The 24,189-nt window shown below is 48.5% G+C and overlaps 1 protein-coding gene across 6 annotated transcripts in view; it reads left to right on the top strand.

The window, feature by feature from the left end:
* Positions 1–24,189, top strand: part of PLEKHM1 (pleckstrin homology and RUN domain containing M1) — a 172,605-nt gene that overhangs the window by 127,592 nt on the left and 20,824 nt on the right. For 5 of the 6 annotated variants that reach the window (XM_042917410.1, XM_042917407.1, XM_042917409.1 and 2 more), the window contains 4 exons: positions 3,042–3,130; positions 6,849–7,096; positions 8,831–9,457; positions 16,613–17,024. In XM_042917410.1, the coding sequence (XP_042773344.1) occupies positions 3,083–3,130; positions 6,849–7,096; positions 8,831–9,457; positions 16,613–17,024 (1,335 nt within the window). In that variant the 5' untranslated portion in view covers positions 3,042–3,082. Of the gene's footprint in view, positions 1–2,215; positions 2,642–3,041; positions 3,131–6,848; positions 7,097–8,830; positions 9,458–16,612; positions 17,025–24,189 lie in introns of those variants that run through there. The other variant, XM_042917408.1, reaches the window with a different exon arrangement.

Raw genomic sequence — 24,189 nt, 5'->3', positions numbered from 1 at the left:
GTGTTGGAACATTTGAGGAGGGACAGCTCGGAAACCTGGCTGCCACGGAAAGGACCTGTGGTCAGCTAGTTGGGGCCACAGATCTGATGGGCAAGATTGTTTCTTGTCAGTGTTAGGCCTTCTTTGATAAGGTGGAGCTTCTGAAGAGTCTGTGAATAATAAGTTTGCCTGAAACTCTTTGAACCAAGGACCTGGGACAGTATGAACTGACGAAAGGCACAGAGCTTGGAATGAGAAAATTCTGTCCCTCACCTGAGGCATGTTTCTACTGAGCCTCAGTTTTCTCTTCTGTGAATGAGGGATACTCATCCTTCTCTCACAGGATTGTTTTAAGAATTAAATGAGGATAGAGAATGAGATCCTGTGCCAGAGTGAACCAATACAGAGGGGCAGAGGTAGACGAAGGGTGACTTAAGAGTTTCCTAAAGGCACACGGCACTCACCTTTTCTGCTCCACTGTATCAGGGATGTTTGAACTCTCTACTTGCTCTCTTTATTCTGGGTCTCCTGAAGACCCACCCCTCTTTCGTTTGCTTCTTGGTGTCAGTGAAGACAGCTCTGAAGATAGAAAGTGAAACCAGTCCCATAGCATGGTAGATGGGGGTCTGGCTCACCCAAGGAGCCTGCTGGAGTGCTGACCTAGCAGTCAGGAGACCCAGAGCCCAGAGATCTCACATCGTAGATGGTCGTGGTCCTGCCTCTGAGCCATTTCCTGCCTTCCTGAGGCGTTCTAGAACCGACAGGCCTATGTAGGGAGCTTTGGCTTCCTGCAAGGAAAGATGTGCCCGGAACTTTGGCCTGACCCCCACGTCTCAGTTCTGTTTTGTGAATTGTCAAGTGGCAATTCTTCTAGGTTTCTCTGCACTGTTGTCCTTTTGTGACGTTCCTGACACTGTTTTAGGTCACAGTTGTCTCTTGTCTGGCCCTGCTCTGACCTCAGTGTCAGTTTACTTTGTTTTTTCAGCAGACCCTGACTTGGCCAGAGCACCCACTTAATGATAAGCCTCCCTCCCTCCAGTGAATATTATATTCAGTGAATTAGTTGATGAGGCCTCAATGGTCTTCCTCTTCAGATTGCTGAGGCCCAAGCCTTGAGGCCGGCTGAGGGAAGGGCAGTTTTAGGGCTTGAGGCTCTGTCTAGAAGGGCAGGCCCCCGGAATTGCCAGAGGGGATTGGATGCCAGGGTCTCAAAGCCAGCGAGCCTGAACTTGGCCTGCAGGGCTGCGTAGGGTAGCCTTGAAGAAACCCAGCCTCTAGGATCAGGCACGGTTTCAGGACCGACTCTATAGTATGTCCCCTTCTCCCGGTGCCCTGGTGGCCAGAGCATGGAGCTGGTCTCCAGCGAAGGGTCCTGAGGATTCCCAGTGGGTAGGAGCTGGGAAAGTGGTGGAGGGAGAGACAGTCTGATGGGCTGTGGCCAGGGGCTAGTGTTCCTCCTGTCAGTCTGTTGTGCGCTGACCAGAGCTGGTTTCGTGGGGGCCGTCCTCCACACACCTATCTGCCTTTGCATGTCCTTACTTAGGAAGGTCGGCGCTGGGTCCTGTTCACCCTCTGCCGGATCCAGAGGCCAGGGCTTGAATCAGAGCGTCTTTCATCATTTAGGGCCACCCTGCCGTTCTCCATGCCTCACTGTTCGCCTGTAAACCTTTCCTGCCAGACTCAACCCTGATGCTCCCTTGCATCCCGCCACCTGGGCCCCCAGCTGGAGAGCCCTCCTCCCAAGACTTCCCTGCCCCCTCCCCAGCCACCCCTTAGCCCTAGCTCACACCCGCCTCTTCCAGAAGGGTGGATGTCATCCTGGCCGAAGGTGGTAGAGCCCGCCACTGATCAGCCCTGGGATCTTGGGAAGTTCCCTGACCTGGGTCAGCTTTGATTTCATATCTGTTAGATCTGGATAATAAAAGAGCTCGCCTAGGGTGGTTACAAGGAATGAATGAAGCAATGTGTGTAAACAGTACAAAATCCATTCATCATGCCTCCATTTGATAACTTCTTTGGGCCATAGGTTTTTGAGAACAGAGACAGCGATGACCTATTTTTTGGTGTCCCTCCATGCTCGGCAGCGTGGTCACTAGAGATCTGTTTAGATGGGAATGTGCCTGCCCAATCCTGGTCCGTCCAAGTGGCTGGGGCGGTCCAGGCGAGCCAACAGCCACCCCCCGAGGCTCAGGTTGAGGCCCCCCCCCCCCAACCTAAGCCACCCCCGGGGGGTGGGGGGGAAGCCAGTGCCCTGAGGGATTTACCTGTGTACTGACTTCAGGTAGTTGAGCGGACTCATTCAGACAGTGGCCTTTGCCTATAAGGCTTGGCCACATCCAACCGGGGTAATAGATACCATTTATCCTTAGTACCGTCAGGCCCTGTGCTGGGCGTTTTCCACATTCATAACCTCCGTTTGAGACGTCTGCCGTGGTGCCCCACCTAGCATGCCTAAGTGGTTAGTGGCAAATCGAGATTCGAACCCGTGTTGTTTCCCTTTAGGCGTGTCCCTGTGCTGCTCCAGCTGGACCCTCGTGCCTGGAGGGGAAGCAGCTATGTAGCAAGAGGCCCTCCCTTTGGAAACTTCCTTCAGTTGTGCTTGTCCCTGCCGAGCTGGCAGACATCGGGCTGGCACAGGAGTCAGAGGCTCCGAATGTGAATTGTGAGCCCCTGCTTCCTGGTCCACGTGGGCTCTTGGCACCTCCAGCGGCAGCATCCCCCTCGCACCCTTAGTTCTGTATCCAAATCGGCCCCTCATTCCCTGCTTTTTTGTGCCAGCGTTTGGTGTGGCATACAGAGGCCTCTCCATGCCCTGATTAGGGTGGACCCACCCACGGCACATAGGATTCCCCACCTCCTGAGATTCGAGCCCTCACATTTCTTCTCTTCCCTTGTTTCCTTCCTTAAAATCCACTCTTGGCTTTTACTTTTGAATTCAGAGGCCTTTGCATTGCAGTTTGAGGAAGATGGGCTGACCCGCTGCCTGCTGGGGGGAGGGGGAGAATTGGCTGGGGGTGGTGAGCTGGAACCTGCTCATCTGGCCGCGCCGTCTGTCTCTGCAGGTGTCATGTGATTCTCCGAGGGAGCTGCAGTGTGAGCGGAAATGCTCTCGGTGGTGGAGAATGGACTGGACCCCCGGGCTGCCATCCCGGTAGGCAGTCGGAGAGGCTCAAGGGTGGGGAAGGGGGCACGGGACAGCCATGTCATTGGTCTTCCTCACTTTGAAATGAATGAGTACTGTCTGGAAAGCGAGGCCTCGGGCTGAGAAAGAGTTATAGCAGAAGCAGGCTCTGAGGAGACCCTGCCCTTTCTAGAACATCTTATTGGTGATAGAATGGGAATTGATAAAAAACAACGGATTTTAATAGGGGCTGCCTGAAGACCAAGGATTTCTCAAAGGAAGTCATACATATGGGGCGCCTGGGTGGCTCACACGGTTAAGCGTCATGATCGTAAGCGGCTCATGGTCTTGCAGTTTGTGAGGTCAAGCCCTGCATTGGGCTCTCTGCTGTCAGAGCAGAGCCTGCTTTGGATCCTCGGTCCGCTCTGTCTCTGCCCCCTCCCCCACAGGCACATACATGTATGCACATTCTCTCTCTCTCTCTCTCTCAAAAATAAGTAAACATTAAAAGAAGGGGCAGCTGGGTGGCTCAGTCGGTTGAGCATCCGACTTCAGCTCAGGTCATGATCTCACGGCTCATGGGCTGGAGGCCCGCATCGGGCTCTGTGCTGCCAGCTCAGTGCCTGGAGGCTGCTTCATATTCTGGGTCTCCCTCTCTCTCTCTGCCCTCTCCCTCCCATGCTGTCTCTCTCTGTCTCTCAAAAATAAATAAACATTAAAAAAAAGAAAAGAGGGCATTAGGGTGGCCTGGGTGCCTCAGACGGTTGAGCGTCCATTTGGCTCAGGTCATGATCTCACGATTTGGGAGTTTGCTGCTGTCACTCCCTAGCCCACTTTGAATCCTCTGTCCTCCTCTCTCTTTGTCTCTCTCTCTCTCTCTCTCTCTCTCTCTCTCTCCAGTCAAATAAGCAAACAATAAAAGAAGTATATGACCCATAAGTCATATGAAAAGATGTCTAACATCAAAAGACTGCATACTGTATGACTTCATTTACACAAAATGTCCAGAATTGGCAAATCCATAAAGACAGAAAGTAGATTAGTAGTTGCTAGGGGTTGAGGGAGAGGGGACTAGAGAGGAGTGACTGCTCATGGGCACAGTGTTCCTTTTTGAGACAATGAAAATGTCCTAAAATTAGGTAGTGGCTGTAGTTTCACTATTCTGTGAACATACCAAAAATCACTGAACTGTATAGTTTAAATGAGTGAATTTTAGGCAATGTAAATTGTGTCTCATTAAAGCTGTTATAAAGAAAAAAAAAAAAAAAACGGGCTCCTGGGTGGCTCAGTTGATGGAGCGTCCGACTTCGGCTCAGGTCATGATCTCACGGTCCATGAGTTCGAGCCCCGCGTCGGGCTCTGTGCTGACCGCTCAGAGCCTGGAGCCTGTTTCAGATTCTGTGTCTCCCTCTCTCTCTGACCCTCCCCCGTTCATGCTCTGTCTCTCTCTGTCTCAAAAATACATAAACATTAAAAAAAAAAATTTTTTTTTTTTAAAGAAAAAAAGAACATTCGACTTTTCAAAGAACATTAACATGAACTGTTTGGGCTAAGATAAAAATAAAACAGTAAAATATTTATCCATAATCCTATCAGCTAACAGTTCAAACCAGGTTTTCTGTATTCCCTCCCAATCCTTTTCCAAAACACATAGGTAATTTTGACATGCTTATACTATGACAGAACTGTTTTTATCTTTCCAAAGGATTTTTCATATATGTATTTTATAATTGATTTATGTAACAGACCTTAACGGAATACTTACATGTGTCAGGAACCAAGCCAAGTGTTGAGGATGCAAGAATGAAAAAAAAAAGCAAGTCCTGCCCTCAGAGTAATCCCCCCGCCCCCCAACTCCTGTGCTGTAGGTCAGGAAGTATTCGTTCCGTTTAACAGATGAGGAAATTAAGCTCAGTGAGGTTAAGTGAAATGTCTGTAGTGCCCCAGCTGTTGACCAACAGAGCTGAGAATAACATCTGCCTCTGACTGCCAGGTCAAGGATCTTTCCTTTTTTCTTTCTTTCTTTTTAAAGTTTATTTCTTTATTTTAGGGGCGCCTGGGTGGCTCAGTCACTTAAGCGTCCTATTTCAGCTCAGGTCATGATCTCACGGCTCGTGGGTTTGAGCCCTGCATCAGGCTCTGTGCTGACAGCTCAGAGCCTGGAGCCTGCTTCGGATTCTGTGTCTTCCTCTCTCTCTGCCCCTCCCCCCTCCTCATACTTTGTCTGTCTCTCTCTCTCTCTCTCTCTCTCTCTCAGAAATAAACATTAAAAAGATATTTTTAAATAAATAACGTTTATTTTATTTATTTTGAAAGGGAGAGTGAGCATGAGCAGAGGAGGGGCAGAGAGAGGGAGAGAGAGAGAGAGAGAGAGAGAGAGAGAGAGAGAATCTCAAGCAGGCTCCACACTGTCAGCACAGAGCCAGATACGGAGCTCAAACTCAAAAACCGTGAGATCATGACCTGAGCTGAAATCAAGAGTCAGATGCTTAACTGACTGAGCCGCCCAGGTGCCCCTAGGATCTTTTTTTTTTTTTTGAATTTTTTTTTTGAACGTTTTTTATTTATTTTTGGGACAGAGAGAGACAGAGCATGAACGGGGGAGGGGCAGAGAGAGAGGGAGACACAGAATCGGAAACAGGCTCCAGGCTCCGAGGCATCAGCCCAGAGCCCGACGCGGGGCTCGAACTCACAGACCGCGAGATCGTGACCTGGCTGAAGTCGGATGCTTAACCGACTGCGCCACCCAGGCGCCCCCCTACAATCTTTCTTAATGTGGACCATGCTCCTGTTTTCTTGGTGTTTTTATGGTTCTAAAGTGGCACTTGTTGCCTCTTCATGGAATCGTAGACCCCTAAACAAGGTGGAAAGCTTCACCCCTGCCCTAGATGGATCACCCAGGCTCCCACACCTGTAACTATGATGGAGCCGGTATTTAAACACAAGATTTCTTTTTTTTTTTTTTTTTTTTTTTTTTAAAGTTTTTTTCAACGTTTTTTATTTATTTTTGGGACAGAGAGAGACAGAGCATGAACGGGGGAGGGGCAGAGAGAGAGGGAGACACAGAATCGGAAACAGGCTCCAGGCTCCGAGCCATCAGCCCAGAGCCTGACGCGGGGCTCGAACTCACGGGCCGCGAGATCGTGACCTGGCTGAAGTCGGACGCTTAACCGACTGCGCCACCCAGGCGCCCCTAAACACAAGATTTCTATGGCTATCAAATCACTGAAGTTCGGTTTAAAAAGCAAAACAAAAGAAAAATATACAAATATCTTTGCAAAAAAATAACTATCTCTGGGTGGTATAAGTATGTAATTTTCCTTTTCTCCTCTATGCTTTGTCTCTGTTTTCTTTCTTTTTTTAAAATTTTTTCCAACGTTTATTTATTTTTGAGAGAAAGAGAGAGCGTGCGTGCGTGTGCAAGTGGGGGAGGGGCAGAGAGAGAGGGAGGCACAGAATCCAAAGCAGGCTCCAGGCTCTGAGCTGGCAGCACAGAGCCCGACGTTGGGCTCGAACCCATGAACCGTGAGATCACGACCTGAGCCGAAGTCGGACGCTCAACCGACTGAGCCACCCAGGCGCCCATCTTTGTTTTCTATGATTAGCTTGTGCTAGTTTTGCTGTATACACACCCACAGGTAGACGTGAGCACGTGTGTGGGTGTGCGTGTATTTGGTGATAAGCACTTACCTTCCAGGGGTCACCGCAGGATCTTCTAAAGGCCTGTGTTATGTCTGACACCGACTAGGTCATCAAGAAGAAGCTAGTGGGATCTGTGAAGGCGTTGCAGAAGCAGTACGTGTCCTCGGACACAGTGGTCACTAGCGAAGACGGAGATGCCAACACCATGTGCAGTGCCCTGGAGGCCGTATTTATCCACGGCCTGCATGCCAAGCACATCCGAGCCGAGGCCGGAGGGAAAAGGAAGAAGAGCGCCCACCAGAAGCCTCTGCCTCAGCCTGTCTTCTGGCCCCTCCTGAAAGCTGTCACCCACAAGTGAGATCAGCAGGGGAGGCTTTGCTTTGGGGAGGACCTTCAGTGTGGGTGACCCTGGGCTCTCCCTCTACAGCTATATGGGAAAGCAGCAGAGATGCTCTGTGTTCTAGAATGGAGATGGGTGAGATAGGGGTTATTGTTAGACCAAGCCTCAAGAGCCCCTCAGCGCACAGGCAATGGCCTGGGGCTGCTCAGGCCCCTGGCTGGTCGCCTTTAGCAGGAGCCGCCTTTTTGCCACACCGTGGCAAAGTTGGGTAGTTGGAACAGAGAATGTGTGGCCTGCAAAGCCTAAAATCTTTACTAAGTGGCCCTTAACAGAAGAGGTTTGCTGACCCTGCCTTGGAATGTTTGAACATCTCTATGCTAAGTATTATATCCTAACAGGCTATGGCATTTTTTAAAGACGTGGAATCCAGATCATCTGAATATCCACCCTGGGACGTTTGCCTCTGCGGCCCTGGCCCTAACTGCCTGGGCTTTGGAGCAAGCAGCTGCTGGCACGTTGCCTCTAAGGGCTATTAAATGCCACCTTCAGCCTGAAGGTGCCTTGTCAGTCTGTATCTTCCTTTTCATGCTGACTGCCACCGCCCTATCTCAGGTTCTTACCTCACTCCTAGGTGGCAGTGGCTTTCTGATTGTCCCCCTTATCTCATTGTGTCTGTCCTTAGGTCAGGCAGCTGGTCAACATTTATTGAGCTTAAGCTAACCCGAGCTCATTCCCTGAGCCCTGTGGAGCACGCACTCCTATGGGCGAGACGTGCTCAGGGCACTGTGATGGTCAGAGGAAGGGCATTTACATCAGACCAAGGGTTCGGGAACTGAGTTGGGTACATGATCTTATCCCGAGCAGCCCACCCAGAAGTCTGCGCGACTGCGGTCAAGTCATTTCCCGGTGTAAAAACTCTCAGGCTCCCCAGTGCTAGCCTGGAGTCCCATTCACTTCGTTGGGGCCCCGGAATCTGTATCCTGACCAGGTTCCCAGGTGATTCTGACGCACAGCCAGGTGTGGGGACCCTTGCCCCACCTTGCCTCACTGGTTGGATGCTCAAGACCCTGCATCACCTGACTTTGCAACCCAATCAGCCACTCCTCCTCCTCCCCGTGCTGTAACGGGAGTGCTCACCACTCCTGTTACACAGCTGCCGCTTCCCTACCCTTGGTGCCTTTTCTCTGTCAGTCCTTGGTGCCTGAGGTTCCCCTTCCATCTTTGCGGCTTGAAATCCCTCAAGGCCCAGCTCAATGCCTTGCCTGTGCCTAATCCCTATGCCTAATCCCGCAATGCCTTGCCTAAGGCATTGTCCTTACTGCAACCTGGAAGTGATTGCCTTCCCCCCACCCCAGCTCTACTGACAACAGGGTTCACTTCCGTGTGCCCTTGAAAGGTAGTAACCTGGACTGAGGGCAGGACCATGTCTGTATCCTGTATCTTCACAGCTCCAAAGACCTGGCACTTAGGGGCTCATCACATGTATGCCGGATGAGCAGGTGATGTCAAGGGCGCCTGGGGAGTTGAAACTAAAATGGCAATTATCCTGCATGACAGTAACCTTGAAAAAGTGGGGAGTTGTAGCTAAATATTTCTCAATTCCCTGTAGAACACTGCTATCTGAGATATTTTCCCAAGCCTGTATATACTTGCAGTCGTTATTATTGGCTCCTGCTCACCAGTGGATAAAATGATCCTCTGTGATCTGAACTCACTTCTTGAAACAAGCCTGTCCTCTCCACCCCCAGGCACATCGTCTCGGAATTGGAGCACCTGATCTTTGTCAGCACGGACGTGGGCCGCTGCCGGGCCTGGCTGAGGCTGGCCCTCAATGACGGCCTGATGGAGTGCTACCTGAAGCTGCTCCTCCAGGAGCCCGCCCGCCTGTGCGAGTACTATCAGCCCACAGCCCTGCTTCGAGACGCCGAGGAGGGCGAGTTCCTCCTCAGCTTCCTGCAGGGACTGACGTCCTTATCCTTCGAGCTCTCCTACAAGTCCGCCATCTTAAACGAGTGGACGCTCACCCCGCTGGCTCTCTCTGGGCTTTGCCCGCTCTCTGAGCTCGACCCCCTCACCACCTCTGGGACAGAACTACAGCGGAAAGAGTCTCTGGATTCAATTTCCCATTCCTCAGGCTCGGAGGACATCGAAGTCCAGCACTCAGGCCATAAGATCCGACGGAACCGGAAGCTCACGGCCTCCTCCCTCAGCCTGGACACCGCCGGTTCATCCCAGCTGTCTTGCAGCCTAAACTCTGATAGCTGCCTACTCCAAGAGAATGGCTCCAAGAGTCCAGACCGTTCCGAGGAGCCCATGTCCTACGACTCCGACCTGGGGACAGCAAATGCCGATGATTCAGACCCGTCTCTGCAAGAGTGAGTGTCCTTCCCCCACTCCTCTCCTCCCCCTGCCTTCCTTCCTTCTCCTCTTCCTCTTTCTCTCCCTCCCTATAGCATGTGATTGCCTGTCACTGAGCATTGACCTCTCTAAGGGCATAAAGGAAAAGGGGATCGTGGCTCTTCCTCAGGGACTGGAGTTGCCGGGACTTGTAACTGGAGGCAACATGGGGCAGCGAGGAGAATGGATTCAGGGAGGGCTCAGAGCTGAATCAGGCTCCAGCTCTGCCCCTGGCTGATCTTCGACCAGTTACCTAATTTCTCTGAGGCTTCGTGTAAAATATTATTGCCTCTAGGGCGGAAACCAACGGTTCGGAGTTAGATATACAACTTCCAAAAGACGCAGTGAAGCCCAGCGCGTCTGGGTGCTCCGCTGCGACCTCCCAGAAGGCCTCTGAAGGACACAGACCCTGAATGAGGCCTGGAGGAGGTGGTGCACAAAAGGGGCCAAGCGAGTGAGTGGAGGAAGAGCACAGGGAGCAATGAACTTGACTAGAGAAGGGACGCTGGGCAGAGCTGTCTCTTTAAAAGAACTTTTTTCTATTTGAGTATTGTTGACACACGGTGTTATATTAGTCTCAGGTGTACAAGGTAGTGAGTCACCATCTCTCTATGTTGTACCATGCTCACCCCAGCAGAGCCTTCTTCGTTCAGGCCCTTTTTAAACACTCATTTTTTAATAGATTTATTTTTATGGTAAGAAAAAAAAGTCTACCTACAGTGAAACGTCTTCTCCACCTTTGTAACCATAATTATTAATTCCTTACATCTTTCTTTTTCTTTTCTTTAAAGTTTATTTATTTATTTTTGAGAGAGAGAATGAGCAGGGGAGGGGCAGTGAGAAAGGGGGACAGAGGATCTGAAGCAGATTCTGTGCTGACAGCAGAGAGCCCAACGTGGGGCTCGAACTCACGAACCGTGAGATCATGAGCTAGGCTGAAGTCAGACATTTAACTGACCGAGCCACCCAGGCACCCCCTTTACATGTCTTTTTCTGATGTTTCTAAATGCATCTAACAGATAGGAATAGATAGACTTTTTAAATGTCTATTTCTTATCTCTGCCCCATCCCCACAAAGCTATTATAAATATACTGTTTGATACCTTGTCTTAGAAGAGATCAGAATTTTTGTTTTGGAGCTTCGTATCAGTTTCTTCAGTTTTTTTTTTCCCCCCTGTGGCATGTGTTTCCATTGTATGAATGTACCTTAGTTTATTTGACCAGCCCTGTATTTACTGGACACTGGAGTTCACTCTTTCTATAAATAACCGTGTGTATGTGATCTTTGAATTCTATGCAACTATCTCTGTTCAGTAAAGTCCCAGAAACAGAATTGCTGAGGCAAAGGATAAATGAATCTACAATTTTCATAGATAATCGCCTGTTTACACTCTGTCAGGAATGTACCTGTGCCCCCTCGGCCTTGTAGGCAGAAGGTATTATCAAACTTTTGGATATTTGCTCATCTAATAGGTAGAACATGATCAACTTTTTTTTCAAGTTTATTTACTTGTTTTGAGAGAGAGAGAGAGACAGCAAGCGAGCATGAGTGGGGGAAGGGCAGAGAGAGAGGCGTGGGGAGAGAGAAAGAATCCCAAGCAGGCCCCTCGCTGTCAGTGCAGAGCGTGATGCAGAGCTTGATCCCAGGAACTGTGAGATCATGACCCGAGCTAAAATCAAGAGTCGGACGCTTAACTGACTGAGCCACCCAGGCGCCCCAAAAATGGTAAATTTTTGTTAAGTGCTTCCTTCAACCAGACCCATGTTCCCTCAGCCAGTGTCTAGGATCTTCTTTTCTACTCCTGTGTGCCCCTACCTTCTTGGTTCATTCAAGGCTTTACAGGTTTCCCAGCTGCTGTGGGAAGAACACCAGATTGGGTGCCGGTACGGACTGGCTTGTAGCAGGATCCAGCCTCAAGCCCTGTTCTACCAGTCACAAGTCCAGTAACGGCAGGCCAAGCGTTGGCTCTGTGAGGTTGTTTCTTCATCTGTAAAGTGGAGGCTCCCTCATAGAGCTGGCTGAGAATCAGATCAGATGCCTGGGGGCGAATTACGGCTGAAGCAGCTTCTGAGCAACAGAGCACATTAGCTAGAACTTTCAAACATCAAACAAGAATTTAGGTAGAACATCCTGGAAGGGAGCAATCCCCGCTCTATCGGCTGGGCCGATGGCGTGACTTAAGTTCATTCACCTGTCTGAACCCTTCCTTGTGTCTCCTCCTCCCACAGGCCAGCCCGCCGGCCCTCTGGTTGTCATGTGCCCTGCTTTTATCTTTCGCGAGTCTTGTGATTGGAAAATTCCAGCTTAAGGCCGTTGAATCAGTGACCGTCCACCCTCTGTGGGAAGCGTCATCCTGGGCATTGTGGGAGAAGTCAAGGGAAGAGGGTCAGGATGTACAGACCAGCGCGGGGCAGTGGTGTGCGGAACCAGCAAACACAGAGCGCACAGATGCACAAACACACATCCAGCACCATCACTCTGAGTGCCGGGCTTGAAGTTATCTTCGCACATCCACACACACCAGCTCTTAGAGGGTGTGTCTGAGGGTGAAGAGTCACATCAGCAGTTAAGAGTTCGCTTATTTTTGTCATATTACGTAAATAGTTGTTTTCGTGGATTTTTTAAAGTTTATTTATTTTGAGAGAGAGAGAGAGAACAGGCGTTCTATCAAAATAAATGTTAAAAAAAGTTTTTAAAAATCATCTACAAGTTAAACATAAAGTACAAAAGATGTAACATTCCAATGAAATGTATTAACTTAATGTTTTCTGGAAACCAAACTGCAGTTTGCTTTGTGAATAGAGGATTGATGGCCTGAATAGCTTCTTTTGTGTCGGTTGGGTCTGAATTACACTGATCGCTGAGAAGCGCAGCTAGGGGCCGGTGGTTAGGAGTGTGGGCTCAGGAGCCAGACTGCTGGAGTCTTCCATTAACCAGCTTTGCGACCCCGGGCAAGTTACGCAACCTTTCTGATCTTGATGTCCTCGTCTGCAAAATGGGGATAAGAATGCTAGGAAGTGAGTTAAGGTATGCAAAGCGCTTAGAGCAGTGCCAATCACAGGGTGAGTGCTCCATAGGTGGTGTCATTATCATTTTACTACTGGGGGTCCCCGTGATGTCAGTTCTCGCGCTACTTGTCTGTGTATACACAGCTGCAGATCTGTGCTTGATGATATTTGTCAGAGGTCGTTATCATGAGGCCTTCTCTTGGGGGAAATGATTCTTTGCACATGCAGCCCCCTCCTGTACTTTCATGAGCACCCCTGACCGCCAGGTGGTGCCGTGGACCCCAACACGCTAGTCCACGTGCTCAGGAAAAGCGCAGGCTCAGAATCGCTTGGCGGGGGGCACTTTATGGGGTGGTCATGCCGATTCTCCAGCCCATGCTTTTATTCCACACCTACGCCTCTGTGTACGCACAATATACGTATGTATATAATACGTATATGTTTTCAGACTGTCTTCTAAATGAAAGCACAAACTGCTAGAATTTTTGAACAGGCAGTTTTTGAAAAACGCTGCCCTGAGCTGGACAGAAGTGGAAGGACCGGAGCGTTTCAGCCCTATGTTGCGTTTTCTTCAAAAGTTTTGAAAATTCTCTTTCTTTCACTTTTCCTTCAAAACCTCATCTCTCGCACTTTTTCCCACTTGATGTGCATGTCTCTTATTCTCTCTGGGTCCTGCCGACCAGCTCTGATCCTGGTGAGACTCTTGTGAACTTGATTTCATCTTGACCGTGGTGTTGATTTGGTGGAAACTCTAATTTATCACACAAGCTTCTTGCTGTCGGGTGGTGTTTCTTTATTCCCACACCCAGTCCACTCCATCATTAAAATGTGTCTTACAGATGAGGGTTCATTTATAATTGGTAACCATTTCGGTAATGCTGGTGAATATTTCCGTAATTCTCTTTCCTTACATTTTTATAGCCATGTGTGTAGAGGCTAAGCAGTCTTACCAGTGGCGATAAGAACAACCAGTGACAAACTGAGGTTAATGTTTATTGAGTACTTACTTTGTGCCAGACACTCTATAAGCATTTTACCTATATGATCTCATTCAGCCTTGAACACAGTCATAGGCGGGTGCTGTTACCATGCCGGTTATACGGGTAAAGGAATGAAGTCCGTGAACTTTAGGAACCTATTGTGGGGCCACAGCAGTGTGCCAACCAAAGCCAACCAAGAGCCCGGCTCTTAGTCACTGTACCACCTCTTGGGACTCCATGAAGAGCTGGAACCTCACAGGGGACATTTGTCAAAAGTCTGCCTCCCTAGTTCATTTCAGAAAGGGGCTCCGTTCTGTCACAGCGGTTTGGACACATGCAGTTGGTTTTTGGTTTTTGACTTTTTAAATGTTTTTTATTGTTTATTTCTTTTTGAGAGAGAGACAGAGCGCGGACAGGGGAGGGGCAGAGAAAGAGGGAGACACAGAACCCGAAGCAGGCTCCAGGCTCTGAGCTGTCAGCACGGAGCCCGACGCAGGGTTTGAACTCACGAACCACGAGTTCATGGCCTGAGCTGAAGTCGGACGCTTGACTGACTGAGCCACCCAGGCGCCCCTGCAGTCGCTTTTTAAATGTCCCTCCTTCTCTAGCTGCGGAAACTACCCCTCTGTTTCCAGAACCTAATAGCGCCTCAGTGCCTGACACTGCAAACCACACTCTTGGGTTCTCATCGGTCTGTTTTTAGAGTGGGTCCGAGAGCAAGAATCAGCACCCGCCTGCCCCCCACCCCCCGTGACTGTTCGGACAACACAGTGACACCTTCCACCTACTTGTTTGTTGAGATAGAATTCACATACCATAAAAGTCACCATTTTGAAGTGTCCAATTCAGTGGCCTTTAGGTATATTCACAAGGTTGTACCATATCACTATGATGTCATTCGAGAACACTTCCATCACCCTTTAAGGAAACCCCTTACCCACTAGCTATGGATTTACCTATTCTGGACATTTAATACCAATGGAATCATACACTATGTGGCTTTTTGTGACCTCCTTCCTTCACTTAGTAGGTTTTCAAGGTTCATCCGTGTTGTAGCATGGGTCATGGCTGAATAATATTCCATTGTGTGAATACACCACAATTTGTTTTATCTTTTCAGTTAGTGGACATTCGTTCTATTCCTACTTTTTGGCTACTATGAATAATATTGCTGTGAACACTCATGTACAGGTTTTTGTGCAGACATTGTCTTTTAATTCTCTTGGGTATATACCCATGAGTTGGATTGCTGACTCATATGGTAACTCTATGTTTAACTTTTAAGGAACTACCAAACTGTTCTCCACAGAGGCTGCACCATTTCACATTTCCGCCAGCAGCATGTAGGAGTTCCATTTTCTCTACACCTTTGCCAACACTTGTTATTCTCTGTCTTTTTAATTTTTTTAAATTTTTTAATGTTTATTATTTTAGAGAGAGACAGAGAGAGAGAGACAGAGCATGAGTTGGGGAGAGGCAGAAAGAGAGGGAGACACAGAATCTGAAGCAGTCTCCAGGCTCCGAGCTGTCGGCACAGAGCCCGACACGGGGCTCGAACCCACAAACCGTGAGATCATGACCTGAGCCGAAGTCGGATGCTTAACTGATTGAACCACCCAGGTGCCCCTCTGTCTTTTTTGTTATAGGCATCTTGGTAGGCATAAAGTAGTATCTTATTATGGTTTTGATTTGTATTTCACTACCGTCTAATGATATTGAGCATCTTTTCATGTACTTTTCCTTTGTATACCTTTAGAGAAATGTCTCTGTAAACCTTTGTCCATTTTTCAGTCAGGTTATTTGTTCTAATATTATTGAATTGTAAGAGCTCTCTATATTCTGGATACTAGACCCTTATCAGATATATGATAATACTTGGATATAAGATATGCAGATTTTTTTCCTGTTCTATGGGTTGTCTTTTTACTTTCTTGATAGTATCCTTTTGAAGCACAAAAGCTTTTAGTGTTGATAAAGTCCAGCGTACCTATTTTTTATTGTTTACTTATTTGTTGGCTGTCATATAAGAAACCATTGCCTGATCCGAAGATTTATACCTGTTTCCTTCTAAGAGTTTTATAGTTTTAGCTCTTACTTTTAGGTCTTTGATCCATTTTGAGTTCATTTTTTATATGGTGTGAGGTAGGGGTCCAACTTTCTTCTTTTGCATGGGACTGTTCGCTTATCCCAGCACCATTTGTTGAACAGACTATTCTTTCCCCACTGAAATGTCTTGGGCTGTAAATCAGTTGCCCATAAATGTATGGGTTGTTCGCCAATGTTTGACTAGCATGTCTTGAAATGTTGTTTGGGGTTATGATGTAGATAAGAGCACACAGCTCAGCCAGAAGACATTAAGGTAAAAACTTGAGTTCTAAAATCCTTATGGAAATGAGCCCACATTAAGGGGAGTTTGGCATGTCTTCTGACTCAGTCTAAACCATTAGGGCAGATATGGGCAATCTCTTGGGCCCCGGATAGCTTTGTTGTTGTATGAATCTGTATTCGCCCGTGACATACTCTATTGGTTCATAAACAAAGGAGGAGACAGCCAATAGTTCTAGTTCAGAAACAGAATGTGGATTCTCAGAAGCCTCAGGAGAAGGGGAGCAGCCACTAGCCAGTGCACGTTTTAGAAGGCCCAGAGTAGTTTTCATGTGCGTGCGTGTGCGTGTGTACATAAAGACAGTAACACTGGCTCCCCGTAGTCCCTGAAGCACCACTGAAGGGCAAGAAGAGCCAGTACCATTGGAAGAGTGAGCAGGTGCACACCCCATGTATACTTGCGTGCACACTCCTGCACCCCGTGTACACTGATCTCCGGCGGCAGGTCCTGGGAACAGGAGGCATCTGGGACCCCACATACGGCCCAGCTCTGGTGGACCAGCGCTTGCACCGGAGATCCCGGGCCCCGCAATTCCCTTGGCCGCCCACTCTACCTCAGTCCCAGCTGGGGAGAAACTTTGTGAGGAGTGTCAGAGGAAGGCTTGTGTGTAAGCAGAGGAGCACGGTGGGTGGATGACGAGGATGTTTTGTTTTTGAAATCCCCAGACAGCAGTTTTGCCTTCTTACCGCTGTCCCAATAGCCTTGGGCATTCTAGCTGACAGCTTGTCACACAGGTTTCTCTGTTTAAAAACTTCTAGGGTATTGTCGGAATTCAGCAAAGCCCAGGTAAACTCTGTGCCAACCAACGGACTGAGCGGACTGAGTGGAGAAATGGAGATTCCCACGGGGCGGGCCTCACTCCCCCTCCCCGGCCTGGAGGCCAGCGTCCCTTTTGATGTGCCCGCAGAGCCCCTCCCGCCCCAAGCATCCTCTGGGACTCAAGATGGGGACCGCAAGCAGGAGCCGCCTCCCCAGGCACCTGGCACCCTGGGCTTGCTGCAGTTGGGCACTGCCAAAGCTGTCCCCTCGGTGAGCATTTTAGACCAGAGGCCTTCCAGTCCCGTGAGAGAGGCGGCGGCCAGAGCAGTCAGCCCGGGGAGTGGCCAGCAGAAGTCTCTGGAGGATGACGGAGCTGCACGGAGCCTTGGGGTGTCCTCACCCACCAGCCCGGTGAGTGATACAAGCTTTTCGGGGAGAGGTCTTGGGGAAATGTCTCAGCTGGTGCAGGGTCTCCCCAGCTAGCCACCCCGAGTGGTCTCTGCCTTGTCTCCATTAGCCCCTCATATCTGTCACGGTGGACGTGAGCCAGGCACAGTGCCAGTCCCTTCCCATGGGTCTCTCTTGTCCTCTCACATTGACCCCGTAGAGAAGATAATTCTCATCTGATCATAGACCCTGCGCATAACCACTGCCACTTATCAGCTCAAGGCCTCGGGCAAGGCACTTTGCCTCACTGAGCCTTGGTTTCCTCCTCAGCTCTTGTTATTATTAAATTCAGATTTTCTCAAATACCAGACTTTGAGAATACTCATCTTGCAGTATGAGCCAGATTCGAACTGCACCATCCAATATGGTAACCACTAGCCACACGTGGCTGTTGAATGAGCGTTTAAAATGTGGTTAGTCCAAACTGAGATGAGCTATGTAAAATAAACACTGGATCTTGAAGGCTTAGTCTGAAAAAAAAAAAGAAGGTGAAATATCTCAATCATTTCTCGATTACGTGTTACAATGAAAATATTGTTGATATTGGGTTAAATATAAAAGTTAATTACACGTGTTTCTTTTTACATTTTAAAAACGTGGCTAGTAGAACATTTAAAATGATACATGTGGCTGGAATTCTATTTCTGTTGGGCAGTGCAGCTCTAGAATGGGCCAGTCTCCTTTGTTGATAACCCCAAGGGAAGCCAGCCCTGGGAATCTCCTGCACAGAGCCATGGGTCAGAGGCTTGAGAACTATCGGCCCAGTGAAGCGGTTGTCAAAGCTGTAGACCTGAGCTCTTTGCCATTTCACATTTGTTCTTGAGTCATGAATAGCCAGGGTAGGAAGTTGTATGCACGTGTGCACGTGGACATACAGAACCCCAGGTTTATCCCAGCTGCTGTCTGGGGTCACGTTAGGATATAGTCTTGCTTTTTCAGCTCCATCCGTGCGTATCTCTCATCCGGTAGCTTCCAGATCCTGTAACTCAGGATGGGGCCAAGGCCGTGAAATAGACTAGGACACGCGTGCGTGCGCGCGCACACACACACACACACACACACACGCGCTTTTAAATAGCTTTATTGAGATATAACTCATATACCATACAATTCACCTAATTAAAGTGTATAATTCCATTTTTTTTTCGTATATTCACAAGGTTGTGCAGCCATCACTACAATCGAATTTGAAAATATTTTCATCCCCCATAAAAGAAATCCCTTGGGACGCCTGGGTGGCTCAGTCGTTTGAGTGTCTGACTTCAGCTCAGGTCATGATCTGTGGTTCACAAGTTCGAGCCCCGTGTCAGGCTCTGTGCTGACAGCTCAGAGCCTGGAGCATGCTTCAGACTCCCTCTCTCTCTGCTCCTCCCCTGCTGATGCTTTGTCTCTATCTCTCTCAAAAAATAAATAAAAACATTTAAAAAAGAAAAGAAAAGAAATCCCTTACCATTAGCAGTGACGCCCCATCCTCCTCCTCCGGCCTCACTCCTCTCATTCCCTGGCAACCACTTATTTCCTTTGTCTATAGATTTGCTATTCTGGACATTTCACATAAATGGAATCATGTAATATGCAGCCTTTGGTGACTGGCTTCTTCCAATTAACATACTGTTTTCGGGATTCGTCGTTTTCGGAGCCTGATCTGTGCTTCAGGGAGTAATAATTCATTGTAGATTCCTTTGTATGAATCCGTCACATTTTATTTTGTCCTTCATCCGTTGATAGACTTTTGTTTTATTCCCCCATTTTTTTGGCTAATATAAATAACACAGCAGTGAACATTCATGTACAAGTTTTTGTGTGGGTATATTTTTCATTGCCTTGGATGTATACCCAGCAGCAAGATCTCTGGGTCACATGGTAACTCTATATTTAACCTTCTGAGGAACTACCAAACTGTTTTCCAAAGCAGCGGCCCCATTTTATATTCCCACCAGCAATGTATTCCATCCTCACCAACAGTCCTTACTGTCTTTTTAAAAATTGTCATTATAGCTAGCCAAGGGCACGAGCAGTATCTACTTATGGTTTTGATTTGCGTTTCTTTAATGACTAATGATGTCAAGCATCATCTTTTTTGTGTGACTTTTGGCCACTTGTAGATCTACTTTGGAGAAATGTCTTTTCAGAACCTTGGCCCATTTTTATTTTATTTTGTTTATTTTTCACTTATTTATTTTGTGGGAGTGCGTGCCTGAGTAGGGGAGGGGCAGAGAGAGAAGGAGAGAGAGTCCCAAGCAGGCTCCTTGCCGCTAGCACAGAGCCCGATGCAGGGCTTGAACTCACAAAACGTGAGGTCACAACCTGAGCCAAAACCAAGAGTCAGATGCTTAACCCACTGAGCTACCCAGGCACCCCTTGGCCCATTTTAAAATGGGATTATTTGTCTTTTTATTATTGAATTATAATAGTTCTTTATATATTCTGGATTGTATACCCTTATTAAATACATAATTAGCAACTATTTCCTCCCATCCTGTGAGTTGTCATTTCACTTTCTTGGTGGTAACATTTACAGCATAAATGTTTTCAATGTTGATAGAGTCCAATCCTATTTTTTTCTTTTGCCATTTGTGCTTTTGGTGTCCTGTCTATACCCATTTCCTAGCCCAAGGTCACAAAGATTTATGTGTCCTTCTAAAAATTTTATAGTTTTAGCTCTTACATTGAGATCTATGATCCATTTTGAGTTGACTTTTGTATATGGTATGAGGATGAGGTCCAGCTCGATTCTTTTGCATATTGGTGTACAGTGGTACCAGCACCATTTGTTCAAAAGACTATTATTTCCGGGCACCTGGGTGGCTCAGTCGGTTAAGCGTCCGACTTCAGCTCAGGTCGTGATCTGTGGTTCATGAGTTCGAGCCCCGCGTCGGGCTCTGTGCTGACAGCTCGGAGCCTGGAGCCTGCTTCCGATTCTTGTGTCTCCCTTTCTGTCTGCCCCTCCCCTGCGCGCGCTCTCTCTCTCTCTCTCTCTCAAAAATAAAGATTTTTAAAAATTTACCAGAAAAAAACACTATTATTTCCCCCTTTAGAACGTTTTCGAGGAATGCTGTAAAGTGATCGTTAGTACACATCTCAGTGAGTAATTATATACGATGTACCCTCTATGACCATCCTCCAGATGGAAACATAGAACATTTCCAGCCCACCAGAAGGCTCTCTCATGCCTTGTCCCATTGTTCCCCTCTAAAGGAAGCCTCTATTCTGACTTCTAGCACCGTAGATTAATTTTTCCTATTGTTCAACTTCATTCGTATGAAAGGAACTGTACAACGTATACCCTTTTGCTTCTTTCACTGAGCATTATGTCTGTGTGGTTCACTTGTGCATATAGCATGAGGCTATAGTTTGTTCTTTTCCATTGTTCTGTAGCATTCCATTGTAAGAATATATCACAGTGCATCTATCCATTCTCCTGCTAACAGACATTTGGGTTGTTTCCAGGTTTGGGCTATTATGATGAAAGCTGATGTGAACATTCTTACATTTGTATTTCGGTGAACCCCTCTGCACTCTTTTCTGGGGGTATATATCTAGGAGCGGAATTGCCCAGTCATTGGGAAGGCATATGTTTACCTTTAGTGCCTACTGCCAAGCAGTTTTCTAACAGTGTTTGCACTGACTTGTACTCACATTAGCAATATGTGAGCATTTTCATTGCTCTTTATCCTAGCCAGTGGGGTCATCAGTCTTTTTCATTTCAGCCACTCTAATAGGTGTGTAGTGGGACCTCACTGTGGTTTTAATTTGCATTTCCCTGATGACTAACGGTCTTGATACCTTTTCTTTTGCTTATTGGCTTTTGGAAGTCTCTAAGTCATTGCTTCATTCTTAAATTGAGTTGTGTGTATTTCCTGATTCATTGGTAGAGGCTCTTTACATATTATGGATATGTCTTTTATTAGAGAAAAAAATATGTCGCATATACATATAGCAAACGTTTCTTCAAGTCTATGGCTTGCCTGTTTTTTTAACGTTTATTTATTTATTTTGAGAGAGAGTGTGTACGCTCATGCGCGTGCAGAAAAAGAGGGAGAGAGGAATGCCTGGGTGGCTCAGTCGGCTAAGCTCAGGTCATGATCTCGCGGTTCACGAGTTCGAGCCCTGCGTCGGGCTCTGTACTGACAGCTTGGAGCCTGGAGCCTGCTTTGGATTGCGTGTCTCCATCTCTCTCTCTCTGCCCCTTGCCCACTTGCACTGTCTCTCTCTCTCTCTCAAAAATAAATAAACATTAAAAAGCAAAAGAAAAAGAGAGGGAAAGAGAGAGAATCCCAAGCAGTCTCCACACTGTCAGTGCAAAGCCTGACTTGGGGCTTGAACTCACAAACTGTGAGATCATGACCTGAGCCAAAATCAAGAGTTGGATGCTTAACTGATTGAGCCACCCAGGTGCCCCTATGGCTTGTGTTTTAAATCTCTTAATGGTATTTTTCGTGGAGCGGAAATTCTTGGTTTTAATGCTCTTCAATTTATTGGCCTCTCTGTTTGTGGTTTATGTATTTTGTGTCTATTTTTAAGATCTCTACCCAAAGCTGTGAAGACCCCTGTATTTTCATCTAGAAGCTTTGTTGTTTTACCTTTTGCAATTAGATTTATGATCCACTTGGGATTGAGTTTTGTGTATGGTGTGAGGTAAGAGTCAAAAGTCATGTTTTGTCCATACAGATAGCGGACTGACTAGCACCACTGACTGAATGTGACTGTATAAGCCATGTAGCTGTATAAGTGAGGGTCACAGTCTCCATTTTTTACTATCCTGAAGAGTCTTCAGGGCCCAGAATGTCAGAGGACTCTGAAGGTTTTGAGCCGACAGCTGTCAACACCCTGAAGGGTAAAGAAGAACGACTCCACAGCCCCCGGCTTGAGCTGGAAGCAGGGGGCTACCCCTAGGGTCTGGGGCTGCGCGCCCTAGCAGGATGCCACAGAGTGGCGTTGACCAAGCTGAGTTCACTCCCGTCCAAGACCTGACTCGTGTTGTGTCTCAGCTCCGACATCCTGTCTTGCCAGGGTCCCAGAGCTGATGGGACAGGGCAGCTTAACTTGTCACCCAAGCTCCTCGGCTCACCGGGCGTTGCTCCTCTGGCCTCCGGCAGCTTCTGCCACCGCAGGCTCCTTTCAGCCCCAGGCTTTTCCATTTGCCATTCCATCTGCCTGGACCCTTTCCCAGCTCGCCCCTTTTCCTCACCCTTGTCTCCGCCTTCCCCCAGCACCCTGTCCCAAAAGCACAGTCCCCAGTGACTCCCTTTCCCATTTGCCTGCTTCACTTGAATTCCTGCCTCTGGACTCGAATATCGGCTCCGTGATACGGAAGAGCATGTCTGTTCCCTTCTGTAAGGTCAGCTCTGCACACCGTACCTGGGTGAGTGCAGGCGTAATTAATGGTTCTCGAACTCTCAGAGACTCTCGAGATGCCAGCGTGGGAGTTTACGCTGAGAAGTAGGCCGCCAAATGCATGGGCTGGGCTGGTGGGTCTGACCAGGGCGGGCTCCGCCTCCCCGCAGGCCTCAGGGGACTCAGGTTGCTGAGAGCCCACAGGACCCACTCATCCCTCCACTAAGTAGATAGTCGCTGGGCACTCCCGTGCAGCCCACCTGGTGGACCCCCGGCTCCACCCCGTGTGTCACCCCTGTGAGTCTCATTTTCCTGTGCTTCTGTCACTTAGTCACTGCCATTTATTTGACACTTTGTTGGCGTGGGGTGGGGGTGGGGGGTGGGTAGAGGGTTCTGACTGTCAAGTCGTATAACCATGAGAGCCATTCGGTCTTTCTTTAAAAAAGAAACAAAAAACATTATTTTAAATTCATTCACCGCAGAGGCCCTGCTCTGGGCCAAGCACCATACTGGGTACGGTGATGGAACAGGACGGACAAGGGCCCTGCTCCTTGGGGACAGACACTGGATCAGGCAAGTCATTACCCACATCATAATTACACTGGTGACAAGTGCCAGGAAGGAAAGGGGCCGGGACTGGGGGAGCTAAGGGGACTTCTATTTGTGGACTCCGGGAGGCTGTGAACGGATTTCTCAGTTGCACTCCAGAGGACAGTCTGGATTCTAAGACTTCATCCAGTGAAAGTGGCATTCCTCTGTCTCGGGCCCCTCGTGGCAGGTGCTGCCATGGCTTAGACCCGTGGTCTGTGGCGGTTTCCTCCACTGTTAGAGCGGCAGGGAACTGGCCAGTTGTGGGGGCTTGAATGAGCAGAAGGTAGGAAGGTAGGTGGTAGGAAGGGGGAGGGGGAACAGTGGGGTGCTCCCCCCCTCACACCCCGCTTTGTGGCCGGGGGCCCTGGCTGGGGCACAGCTACAGAGCTCCATCCAGGCCTGTGTGCAGAAGCTGCAAGGACCCAGTGTTCCCACTGGTTTTGTCTGTTGTCTAAGAGAACAAAAGATTTTTCCTGGAGTGTCATTTCCTGGGGGCTGACCTGTGGCCGCTGGACCGTGTCTGAACATTTCCCGGTAGTCTCCCTCGCCTCCTCGGAGAGAGAAGCCCTCACCAGTGAACATATATCACCTCACAATTCACATTTGTCTCCTTCCTTCCAGTCCCCTTGCCCCAGCCTTGTTATTTTATGCCAAAGACGTTTGATACTCGAGAATTATTCCCTCATCTGTGATAACTCTGTGCCAGGCAGAAAGAAGAGCGGCCATTGCATACAGCTTGGTAGGTGCCGGGTGGGGTGGGCAAAGAATGCCGTGGGAGCCCCGAGGAGTCCCTGACCCAGCTAGGCAGCGGGAGGAGTGTAGCCTGGGGAATAGTCAGGAAAGCTTCCCAGAGGAGGTGATGGACGGCCCCTGAGCTGAGTCTTAAGGAATAGTGAGCTGGGAGGCCGCAGGACTTCCCAGGTGTGTGCGCCAGGCTCTGTGGGGCTCCTGCCCATTTTCCTCGGGGAGCTCCCCTGGGTCTCTATGGCCCAGGCAGGCTTTGTTCAGAATCTTGTGTTGCAAATGCTTCCCAAGTAGCCACCCTGATTGACACATTGTCCTGTCACTGACTGAAGGAAGCACCTGCTAATTCCGAGGGTTTTCAGAGGGAGCCCTGGAGCCCAGCTCTGAGGCCCCGATACTCCCGACTCAGAGTTCTCCACTCTTGGCTTAAGGTGCCATAAAGCATCTGAATGGATTA

Source organism: Panthera leo, chromosome E1, assembly GCF_018350215.1.
Source record: "Panthera leo isolate Ple1 chromosome E1, P.leo_Ple1_pat1.1, whole genome shotgun sequence".
Lineage (NCBI taxonomy): Eukaryota > Metazoa > Chordata > Mammalia > Carnivora > Felidae > Panthera > Panthera leo.
This window is presented reverse-complemented; position numbering and strand designations above follow the sequence as displayed.